This window comes from Schistocerca americana, unplaced genomic scaffold (assembly GCF_021461395.2).
Source record: "Schistocerca americana isolate TAMUIC-IGC-003095 unplaced genomic scaffold, iqSchAmer2.1 HiC_scaffold_111, whole genome shotgun sequence".
Lineage (NCBI taxonomy): Eukaryota > Metazoa > Arthropoda > Insecta > Orthoptera > Acrididae > Schistocerca > Schistocerca americana.
The window spans coordinates 497,978-510,758 of NW_025725166.1; the positions used below are offsets into that span (position 1 = coordinate 497,978).

General features: G+C 44.1%; 2 protein-coding genes across 2 annotated transcripts in view; one reads left to right on the forward strand and one right to left on the reverse strand.

The window, feature by feature from the left end:
- Positions 1 to 689: 689 nt before the first annotated feature.
- LOC124560741 (nascent polypeptide-associated complex subunit alpha, muscle-specific form-like) lies at positions 690 to 2,427 on the forward strand. The gene is made up of 2 exons (XM_047130929.1): positions 690 to 1,114; positions 2,364 to 2,427. The coding sequence occupies exons 1-2, from the start codon at positions 690 to 692 to the stop codon at positions 2,425 to 2,427; spliced, it is 489 nt and encodes a 162-aa protein (XP_046986885.1).
- Positions 2,428 to 3,010: 583 nt separating this feature from the next.
- LOC124560743 (spore wall protein 2-like) overlaps positions 3,011 to 12,781 on the reverse strand; it is a gene marked incomplete at its 5' end in the record, with an annotated part of 155,987 nt that continues 146,216 nt past the window's right edge. Inside the window, one exon of the mRNA XM_047130930.1 lies at positions 3,011 to 3,114. Coding sequence (XP_046986886.1) covers positions 3,011 to 3,114 — 104 coding nt within the window. The remainder of the gene's footprint in view (positions 3,115 to 12,781) is intronic.

Below are 12,781 nucleotides of genomic sequence, written 5' to 3' on the forward strand. Positions count from 1 at the left end.
TTGGCCGAGGCTGATGGGTGGCAATAGAGTGGGAGAGAAATGAATTTGACATAACAAAAAATAGCCCTAAAAAGGGGCACTCTTGGTTTATTCATTTCATGTATGTAGGCAGAGAGCAAGTAAAGAGAATGTAATACTCAAAATATTAAATTAAAATAAATTTATTTCAGGTACAAGGATAATGCCAACTAGAACTAGCTCAAATTTCCTTCTCTCATCTTTGATATTTTTCCGTCACCAAGAGATTTTGTGCTGGCTCTCACTGGCAGAACACTGCACAGAAGAACAAGGAAAGAATGTAAAATGTTCTCAGTCCATAACATTTTATCCAGAATGCCTCTATTTCCGACTTCAGTCATGCACCCTGGCACTGAATCTGTGAGGCATTGGACCCATTTGTCAGAAGAAACAACCCCACCGAGGCTTCAAAAAAACCAGTCCAAAAGAGCATCAGCTATAAATGGTGTGTTTCACAGCCAGTTCTCTGTGTGTTCGTGCTACTTACACACACATAATTTCCATTGTGTTCAAGTGAGCAGTCTCTCACAGCCAGTCCATTACATTAATGTCTATCTTGGACAGCTGCAGTTGAATGAGCAGACCTATACACAAGTGAATATTCCTCCTGTAGCATGAATTCCCCTCCACAATATAGCATTCACACTAAATGCAGCACCACTTTCTTAAAAATGTGGGCATACGGACTGCTACTGAGGCGGGGGAAACCGACGCCCCCGGCGGGGGAAACCGACGCCCCCGGCGGGGGAAACCGACGCCCCCGGCGGGGGAAACCGACGCCCCCGGCGGGGGAAACCGACGCCCCCGGCGGGGGGAAACCGACGCCCCCGGCGGGGGAAACCGACGCCCCCGGCGGGGGAAACCGACGCCCCCGGCGGGGGAAACCGACGCCCCCGGCGGGGGAAACCGACGCCCCCCGGCGGGGGAAACCGACGCCCCCGGCGGGGGAAACCGACGCCCCCGGCGGGGGAAACCGACGCCCCCGGCGGGGGAAACCGACGCCCCCGGCGGGGGGAAAACGACGCCCCCGGCGGGGGAAACCGACGCCCCCGGCGGGGGAAACCGACGCCCCCGGCGGGGGAAACCGACGCCCCCGGCGGGGGAAACCGACGCCCCCGGCGGGGGAAACCGACAATCGGCTAGTACTACCTGTTGTCACCACTTATTTGCCATTATGTCTGGACCCTCACGGCTGCTAAACTACTGTTTGGTCTTGGTAAGACAACTTATCTGTGAAAAAATACATTTTTTCACATTGCATTCAGATGTAGCTCTGTGGCTGCCAGCCAGTGTAACATTTCCTCACTGAGTTCCTGTTTTATAGTGGATCATAGTGCGTGCAGTACAGCTTTCCTTGGCCCTCAACTAACTGCATCATTGGAACTGGGAAGTTGGTCACTCACTACAACTGCTTCGTATCTAGGGGAGGGATTAGTTGGCTCTTACAGGCAAGCTATGTGTTATCCTGCTGTGTGCTCAGTATCTTGAGCCAGGCATTCTGCTGATAGTGCCTCCTTCAACAAAATTCTTTAAAATTCTCTTTACAGTAGGGGTAGACTTCTGACATTCCAAAGATTCATCAATCACACAGGTTGATATTTTATCCAAAGTTCCCAATACTCAGGCAACTTCCACTCCCATAGTCACCCTTGGGGTGAATTTGTATAGCTTTAAAAATGCACGTTACTACCCCTTAATATTTGTCATGTCAACACAGGATACATAGAAATTCACGACTCTGCCAGATATGTGACAAGCATGGATGGAAAGCCAAATCATCTGCATACTGCAGACGTTTGCTTAACCTTGCACAGCTTACACTGAGGACAGGCCACATATTTGAACAAAATTTCCTTAAACATTTTTGCCATTTATCAGCATGACAAGAGAGAAATCAGCATTGGACTAATATGCCATTTCTGATGACTAACACCTCTGACAATACCTCAGTTACAGTCATCCACTCACAAGCAGCACCAGAGGAATATCACAGTCAAGCAAACATTAATGGTTTGAGTTGGAGCCAGGGCATGAGTAACGACAACCAAAGGTGTATTCATTTATTTCTTATGTCTGTTACTTGTAATTAGGGTCTCAGTGATGTTCTAAGGCCTTCCATGACATCTTCCACTGATCTGTGCCCGCAACTATTGTTGCTATGATGGTCTAACACAAGACTGCAACTCACCTCGCCATCATCTTCCTTATCTTCCCCTTCTCCCTGTTCCCGTTTTCAAGCACGATATGCAGTACACTAGGACTCCCATACAAGAATAACATTGTGTGATGAAAACCTGAATAGTATTGTAAACCCCGTGAAGAAATTTGATCTCTTTTTGCTGTAGAAATGTTTGTGGAAGCGCACTTCACAATGTTGATATTGTGCTGGACTATACACAAGCACTGTAATGGAAAGTGAAGTTATAGTTTGGCACATGTGACAGATGAGATCTGATGGAATATGATCAAATGTTTTGTTGCAACACTTTGCTTACCTAGGCCTGCAACTGGATGATACTGTGAATCATTAGTTTTACTGTTTCTATTCTTTGCCATGAGGTCTGGTTTGTGTTCAAATAATTATATCAAACTTGGCACCCATTCTACATCTACATCAGTAAAGGCACATAAGTGAGTACTTAAGATGCCAGCATCCAAGTTCAAATGCATCTGGAAGCTTAATTGTTGGCATTCTTTTTTCTGGTAGTTCATAATAGATCTAATAGATTATAGTTAATATTCTCTGACAAGTAGCTGACCCAGTAATGTTGATAACTAATTTGATAATGCTGCCTGCCCATTCATTAGAGCTTTAATGGCTGTATGTAGGTGCAAAAGTACATCATTATTTGTTCACACTTTGTCAAAGTACTGTGGGAAATTTTAACCACTGCTTTAAACATTTAAGGATGGTAAGTATTAAGTGTGGTTGTAGTAGTGTGTAATATTTCTTATCATGAACTGTTAAAGGTATCATGTTTCATTCTGTCTTTTAAGAAGAGCTCTTCAAATGTTGCTTTTGTTGTTGGTTATTTTCTCTATCATAAAACATTATAACTTTCATGACTTTAGCTACAGGTAGTTTAATAAATGTATCTGAAACAGAGTGAAGCCCATACACAACAAGAGCAGCTATTTCATTACTCAGACACACAATTCCATTATTTGCATAAATGTCAAAAAAATCTGTCTCTCTTTCTAGTGAATTTGCAAAAACAATTAAAAAATGGAAATGTGTAGCTTTGAACTCTGCACCTTCAAGTTACCGTGCAATGCTTCTATCATTTCACCATGGAGAATGGATTTGGGAAGAGCAGGTAATTTTGAGGCCATAACCTTCATTCTAAATCATGCAGAGATATATTTTCAAGCTGCAAAATGAAGAATATGAGTGGCAGTGGAAAACAAAAAACTTGTTGGTAAAACTGGTCTTCCATTCTTAGTTGCTTGAATGGTAGACAGTGAGCACTTAGAATCTGAATGCCAATAAATATACTAAGGCTAAGAGTGTGCTTATGTCAGTGATTTGAACCTTCCGAGAGTCAGGTCCATAACCTATGCAGTTAAGTAAGCGATCACTAGCATGAATACTGAGTTAGTATCAGACACCTCACATTTACCACACCAATGACACTCATCTCCCCGAGATCAATCCCTGGTCTGGTTTTTATGGCACTATTGCCAAATGGTCTGATCTTTCCAGGCTTTTGTCTAATATGGCACAATTGTTTGTTTGCTGATGAGTGTACACTGACCCCTACCTCAGCACCTCAATGCCTCGAGCCATCACAATTCTTCAGAAATGAATTTAACAATACCATGGAAAGCACACAGGCACGACAAAAAAAAAAAAAAGAAAAAAAAACTGTAAGAAAGTGAGCTCTCAGTGAACAAGGCCTCTGTTATATATAGATAACATACACTCACATACTCACGCAAATGCAACTCTCACACACGTGATCACACTCTCTGGCAGCTGAAGCCAGGCTGCGAGCAGTTGCACATGATTAAACAGGCAATCACGTGGGGGTAAGGAGGAGGCTGGGACAAGGTGTGGGAGGGTAACAGGGTAGAAGTGAGCAACAGTAGATTGCTGGAGATGACCTGCAGGAGACAGGACATAATAAGGTTAAAGGCAATAGCAAAGAGGGTCACACTCAAAACAGTACCCTGAGGCACACCAACTTCCTGGTAAAGGTGTCTGACAAGGCAGTACCAACATTCCTTGAAAAATCAATACTTTAAAAATACCTGAAGGACATGGGGCATGTGGCCTCAGAAGTGCCACATGTAGAGAGATCAAGAATACCCATCCTTCAGAAGGTGTTTCAGGCTTTCTGCAAATTTAAAAACACTGGCAGTGTCTGATATACCCACAGAAAACCATTCACGACACACGTTGACAAAGTGATGAGATGGTCAGCTGCAGGACGGCCTGATCAAAATCCGCACAGTACAGTGGTCAGTGAATTGCCACACTCTAGTCACTATACCAGCCAGGCATGAATTACATGTTTCATCAGTTTGCAAACACAGCTTGTGGGAGAAATGGGGCAGTAACTAGAAGGAAGGCATTTTTCCGTACTGGGCTTGGGTATGGGTATGGGAATGACAGTGTCTTTATGCTGGTATCTGGTAAACGGCGCCCTCTGCCCAGATGCAGTTGTACATAAGAAAGAGCAAGTGCTTGCCCACAAAAGAAAGGTTTAGGAACATCTGAATGCAAACATCGTCCAGCACTGTGTTGGAGGATCGATAGGAAGTGAGAGCAAGTTCTCGCCCCCTCATACTAAAGGCAGCTTGTAGCACTCGCTAATCTGCCAAAATAAGGGTACTACCCAAGCCTCCTCCACTTGTTTCTGGTGGAGGAAGGCAGAATGATAGTGGGTGGAGCTTGAAATCTCCGCAGAATAGCAGCCCAATGGATCTTGGTCCTGCAGGGCCCATACAACAGATGAGGTAGTGGAACTGTTAGAAGAACTAGTTAAGGAAATCTAGCTAGATTTTTGCTATCCTGAAGGGTGCAATGACACTGTGCATGCAACTGTTCATAATGAATGCAGTTTGCCATCATAGAATGATGGTTAAAAACATGGAGAACACATCTCTGCATGTGAGTTGAGTCACAACACAGCTCAGTCAATCAAGGCACTGTGACATGGCACAGTAAAGATGAAGGACGAGAATGGAATATTGTGTGGTGGTAATGATGGCATTTGTAAGATACTCTACCTGGCCATCACAACTGGAGAAATTATGTTACTCAAAGGGTGCCAGGGAACAGTAAATCTCGAGTCATCCCTAGAAAGTTGCCATTTGGGTGTGCATATATGTGGGGTAGGAGTCAGAAAATGGATAGCAAATGGTAAATGGTTGCTCGAGTACGTACTAGAGACAGTGATGAGACGATGGGCAAATTGGGCAGTGCAGGAGATTTCCAGATATGGGTAGGAGTGCATGTAGTTAAAAGGAAGATGGGTACTCCCACGATAAGGCAAATGAGGTTAAGGTGACAGAAGTTCAGCCTAGAGGGCACCTCTCTGTCAGGTTCTGGGAGATTTCCAAAGAGAATGGTGTGCATTACAGTCAACGAGCAGCAGAAAGGGGTGAGGGAGTTGGCCAGTAAGCTGGATGAAGAGTGTCCATGACACGGAATGACTGAGGGATGTAAACAGTACATATGGAAAAGTTCAGGAGAGGAATGTAAAACGCGGCCAGGAATAGCTTCAAGCTGGTAAAGGTGTACATCTCACAATGTCTACAGTACCGATGAACAATGGTCACCACCACAAAGTGATTATTATTTTTTTTAAATTCAAATGATGGCTTTAAACTTTTATACCCTTCTCTGTTGTGCATAATGTGGTGTCACCGCCAGACACCACACTTGCTAGGTGGTAGCCTTTAAATCGGCCGCGGTCCGGTAGTATACGTCGGACCCGCGTGTCGCCACTATCAGTGATTGCAGACCGAGCGCCACCACACGGCAGGTCTAGAGAGACTTCCTAGCACTCGCCCCAGCTGTACAACCGTCTTTGTAGTGATGGTTCACTGACAAAATACGCTCTCATTTGCCGAGACGATAGTTTAGCATAGCCTTCAGCTACCTCATTTGCTACAACCTAGCAAGTGGCCCGTATCAGTTACTATTGATATTGTGAATCATGTACCATCAAAACAGACGTTCATCATTAATGGATTAAAGTTAAGTATTCCACCAGCTAAGTCAGTTTTTCTAAATTCGAATTTCCTTGTCCTGTTCCAGACCTCACGCCAGCCTGCGTGAGTTAAAACGCATGCATTTTGGCCTCCTCTAGTAACACCTGCCAACCACAACACACAAAATCTAGTGGAGATTGATGCAGCATATCTGCAGGATGGGATAACGATAATTAGTTTATCGTTCTTCACAGTTCATGATGATTTCAGTGTTTTATTCTATCATGATGATGATGATACCTGGTTAGGGGGCACTCAATGGTGTGGTTATCAGCATCCACACGAATCCCCAAATTTTACATGGTCCAGCCATGCCACTTTCACAAATGATGATGGCAACACAAACAACCAGTCCATGGGTTTATTCCTTGCTGTCTCATTCTTGTTCAGCAATGTGCCTTCCCCCTAGAACTGTCAGCATCATGACAACTGCCATTACATCAGGAGAACGAAGATGAAGTCGAGCTGTCAGTAAGATTCTGTACACTAACCAATGACACATGACTTGACATTAATAATTAAAGAGAGTTACTTGTTTTAAATTAAGAGCCAGTATATGAGTGGTCTTTGAGGTATTTTTTGGTTCATTTAGCAAGTAATTTAGACTTGAGATAGCATTTCAGTTAACAGTGCTAAAGAAGTTGCAAAGTTTGTGATGTCAGGAAACAGACTGCCATGGGAGATGCAATGAGACTGAAATGGAGATGAATAGGATATTAATAAAGGAGTTTATTTGATTAAGCAAGTTGGTAGTGTGCAGAGTAGCTCAGAATAGGAGGAAGTATTTTAACGGTTCAAAGCCCTGAGCTGATGAAATATGTCCTCACCCTGGGAGGAGGACAGGAAGCAGTGTGGGGTTCATTACATGCCACAGAACCAAACTTTATATGCTACTGGTGAAAATCACACTTGCTCTGCCAGTCTCATACGTGCATCCACTACTTTCACTCACCTGAGCGATGGGGCGCGTGCCTTCCTCCTCAGCAGGGCCTGATTGACAAAAAAAGAATTTGCGTGTTAATATAATAAATACTTTATCTGCACAAGTAAAACAAACTAGTGATAAACTAAGTGTGTTTCAACATGACCTGATAAAGAACAGAATCAATTGTTTCTATCTTTTAGAAAAAGTACGGATCAGTGTATAATTGAGCATCTAATCTACTCAATTATAAACAACCATCAATATTACCGAGTTCCAGAAAGCCAGAACTTTATTCCGGTTGCACGCTTGCTATCTGAAGACTGGCAGGGACAAATAAATGTTTATTGTCATCATTTCACATAATTATTGATCAAATTTTAAAATCTGCTTAATAAAACATACAATCTTATGTTACACAGTTAACACAGTGTCACGTTTAACATTTAGGAACTGTGTGTAAGCTTGTTTATGCACCTTCACTACTTGCATTCATGTACCGACATTATATTCATCCAGTATTTGGCAATGAGAGCACTTGGTGTTTTGCAGAAAACTTCACCAATAATTTTAAATTATGATGAATTTCTCTCACAGATACCCCACAGAAAGTAATAGCAAAAATGTTTATCACTTACCACATTTTTGCTGTTTGTGCAGTAATAATGCCACATCAAACACAATCAATGTAACACTCCTTTCTTTACTTACAGATGGGTACAAGTAGTGAGGAGAATGAGTGGCAGGTGAGGCAGATTATTTCTCAGGTGGATTTTTTGTAGAGGTGAGACAGAAAGAAAATCTGATGCGTATGGGAACAGGATGGATTAGGAGACATAATAGGAATGAGGTGGAAGTGGGTGGAGTAGCATCTGGCTGGTGTTTTACAATTCTGCCTTATGCCACACAACAGAGGTATGTCAGTTGCTGGCATCTTAACAGGCTTGAAACTGAAACTCACCCTCAGTGCAGCGGATCTTGCCAATGACAGCCACTGCATGGTTTCCACCCTGGAGCCATGCGACACTGGACAACTTAACAGTATTTCTCCACTACATAGCCTTTGTAGGGGAATGTGCAGTGGCTCACTAGCCAACCCAAGTTCCAGACTCGACATCAACTATCTACTTTGGAATGCATGACTATATTAATAAGAATGCAGCCCACAATATTGGCATTGCCAGTGCAACCTACAGCAGTGTTTGTCAGTTGTTACAGACAGAGTGCTCAACTGGAAGCTTCAAGAATAGTTTTCATATTAGTAGCAATCTTTTCATGCATCATGGCATTCTCTTCCTTGCCTTCATCAGAAAGTTGTTTCATTTGCTTCATGTTGGCATGTACCATCTGTGCCACAATGAAACACTCTTCCTCTTGCCCACTCAGGAACATCTCTCTTCTTGTGCTTTTATAATTCCTTTTTTGTCTCTGGAAGCTTTTTACCAGTGTCTTGTGATCCATTAGGTAGCCTTCATCTCTGTGTTCAAGTGCTTCTGCATAGTGGTTGAATGGTTTTGCTCCATGTTCAAATGCCTTGTGGCACTTCTTTCTTTCATCCTGGTATCTTTCTGCCTGCACCATTCCACATCATCATACCTCCTTACTGATTTCTTGGCCCAATTTCTGTATTTTTCTTCCAGGTGTGTGCCTCATGGTTGACACTGCCATCTCCTCCATGGGGATGACAGTTCATACTTTTGGCTGCTGTTACAGTCAAAACTTTTCCTCTGAGCACAGCAACATTGGAATCTAGGACATCATCAGTGCAGCTTGCAGTGCTCAGTTTAGCTCATATTAGTGACAACCTTACAGCATATCAGGAGTATTTTTATGTTGCTTGCACTAGGAAGCTGTTTCACTTGCCCAACATTATCATGTGCCTTCTGTGTTGCAATGATGTTCTAATGTTCATGGCTACCTGAGCACATCTCTCTCCTTGTGCATGGATCATCCACATTAGGTGGGACATATGACCACGAGTGTGGGTGGCAGATGGGGCAAGGCAGCTCCCTGCTGGACTCCCTGTAGAGAGGTGAGGCAGAAAGACGAACAGATTGGTCTGGGATCTAACTGTAGTGAAAGTCTTGATGGGAAATACACTCCTGGACATGGAAAAAAGAACACATTGACACCGGTGTGTCAGACTCACCATACTTCCTCCAGACACTGCGAGAGGGCTGTACAAGCAATGATCACACGCACAGCACAGCGGACACACCAGGAACCGCGGTGTTTACCGTCGAATGGCGCTATCTGCGCAGCATTTGTGCACCGCCGCCGTCAGTGTCAGCCAGTTTGCCGTGGCATACGGAGCTCCATCGCAGTCTTTAACACTGGTAGCATGCCGCGACAGCGTGGACGTGAACCGTATGTGCAGTTGATGGACCTTGAGCGAGGGCGTATAGTGGGCATGCGGGAGGCCGGGTGGACGTATCACCGAATTGCTCAACACGTGGGGCGTGAGGTCTCCACAGTACATTGATGTTGTCGCCAGTGGTCGGCGGAAGATGCACGTGCCCGTCGACCTGGGACCGGACCGCAGCGACGCATGGATACACGCCAAGACCGTAGGATCCTATGCAGTGCCGTAGGGGACCGCACCGCCACTTCCCAGCAAATTAGAGACACTGTTGCTCCTGGGGTATCGGCGAGGACCATTCGCAACCGTCTGCATGAAGCTGGGCTACGGTCCCGCACACCGTTAGGCCGTCTTCCGCTCATGCCCCAACATCGTGCAGCCCGCCTCCAGTGGTGCCGCGACAGGCGTGAATGGAGGGACGAATGGAGACGTGTCGTCTTCAGCGATGTGAGTCGCTTCTGCCTTGGTGCCAATGATGGTCGTATGCGTGTTTGGCGCCGTGCAGGCGAGCGCCACAATCAGGACTGCATACGACCGAGGCACACAGGGCCAACACCCGGCATCATGGTGTGGGGAGCAATCTCCTACACTGGCGGTACACCACTGGTGATCGTCGAGGGGACACTGAATAGTGCACGGTACATCCAAACCGTCATCGAACCCATCGTTCTACCATTCCTAGACCGGCAAGGGAACTTGCTGTTCCAACAGGACAATGCACGTCCGCATGTATCCCGTGCCACCCAACGTGCTCTAGAAGGTGTAAGTCAACTACCCTGGCCAGCAAGATCTCCGGATCTGTTCCCCATTGAGCATGTTTGGGACTGGATGAAGCGTCGTCTCACGTGGTCTGCACGTCCAGCACGAACGCGGGTCCAACTGAGGCGCCAGCTGGAAATGGCATGGCAAGCCGTTCCACAGGACTACATCCAGCATCTCTACGATCATCTCCATGGGAGAATAGCAGCCTGCATTGCTGCGAATGGTGGATATACACTGTACTAGTGCCGACATTGTGCATGCTCTGTTGCCTGTGTATGTGCCTGTGGTTCTGTCAGTGTGATCATGTGATGTATCTGACCCCAGGAATGTGTCAATAAAGTTCCACCTTCCTGGGACTATGAATTCACGGTGTTCTTATTTCAATTTCCAGGAGTGTATTTTATGAACAAAGGTACTGGCACCAGAGACAAATCTAGTGAAGAGGAAGTGATACTGTATTATCAGCCATTCTCTCCAAAAGCATTGACACATTCATCCCACATGCTTCAGTTGTTTTCACTCTACTATACACTCCCAGCACCTTCATTTCAGAGGTGATCAGCTTTCATATGTTATAAAGTAGATCATAGAAACCTTATTTCTGCTGACTGGATTCTTCATAACCACCCTATCCATAATTCAAAAGACAGCTCCATAAATAATTGTAAACAATTAATTCCAAGAAACTACAGAGACATTCAACACAAAATAAGGAAAAGAAAACAAATGTCTCCAGTACACTATCTCATGAGAAAGAAGAAAAACAGTACATCAAGAGAACAGTATCTGTACATTTGTGGTGGTAGATTTCCAACTACAGTTACGATTTTGATATGATTTTCATTAATAAAGACATGCATTAATTTTAGTTACAAGGCACAGACATCAGTTTTCTTCAAGAATGAGTTATCAGTGAAAATATATGTCAAATAGTATATACCTAGCAAATAATGTAACAAAGATAAATAATATCTACACTGTCTTTGCCATCCACAATTAAGCCAAAGATAGGAAGCTCCTTCTATAAAACATACTGTACTCACTTCTGTACCAACAAAGAAAAAAACACATTCTAGCATCACCTGTCAGCTTCTGGGTTTTAATTGTACATAAACTGAACAACAGATCACAGTACACAATGAAATGGGACATTCCTATGGTTATGCAGATTCTGAAACAAACATTTTGGCAGGACCTTTATGTCTGATTGACCACAGAAAGGTTAAGGGAGCCCCTGAAAATGTTAGTATCAAATAACTTATGGTAGTACTGAACGCATCAGCTATGACCATTTATAAACTAGATTCACACCCAAATATTTCCATTTAAGTTACTACCATAATAGGTTGTACAAAAAGGTTCAGTTTTGAAATACAAATCATCCTCTGTTTCTTCTACTCACATCATTCATTCATTCATTCATTCATTCATTCATTGGAGTCCCACTGTTTGATTAAGCCTCTTCCCTGGCTTCTCCTGGTATTCTGGTCTCAAGCTACAGGCATTGCAGCTTGTAGTCCATGTAGCCTGATATCCACTCAATGCCTCTCACCAGACTGTCACCTCAATGTTCCCCCCACTCACCTCCCTAGGATAGGAGCATGTAATTGTCTTATCCTATCTGTCACTCACTCCATCACTACATTTGTCACTCATCTCCACTACCTCCCCACTACGTCTCCTACTCCTGCCTGTTCCCTGTCCATTTTTCTGTTTCCTTTTCCCTCCCTGTAATTCTCAGCACACACGTTTCCACAGCTATATAGGTAAACTTTGTATTTCTGTAAGTCAGTAAATACTCGCCCCAAATCAAAGTCCTCAATATTCAAAAACATAAATATATTAAAATATATTGTGATTTCTGGATTCTAATTCAGTTGTGAATGGTGGACTGACTAAGGGGTTGCAGAAATCACATAGATAAGAACTATAAACCCACTATCCAATCAAAATACCTGGGCACCCTTATGTAACGTGCAACTGAGCATTTTAATTCAATGAGAGGTGGATCTACTATTATAGGAAGTGAAATGATAATTAAATGGACACCCTAGCTGCAAAGAGGCGGTGATGTACTTCGTTGGGGAAATGTTGAAAATGTGTGGCCCGACCGGGACTCGAACCCGGGATCTTCTGCTTACATGGCAGACGCTCGATCCATTTAATTACCATTTCATTTCTAGCAAAGCTGCATGGTCATCCAAGGTAATTGTTCTTTCAAGAACAGATACTACCATCATATATAGTTAAAATACGGCTTCCCGGACATTGACCTTCTTGTGCGAACGCACACGATATGCCCAAACTCGAACGGGACTTGGTAGATTAATCTGCCACAAGTAATGAGTATGATCAGCAAACATCTGTTAGGCACACTACGAATGTAGTGGTGTGGATATGTTGGGAATGTGGATCTCACGGGGAATGTGCAAGGGATAAGTCCTTGCAGACGCACTATCCTCCGTGCCCGCGGTGGCTCAGATGGATAGAGCGTCTGCCAT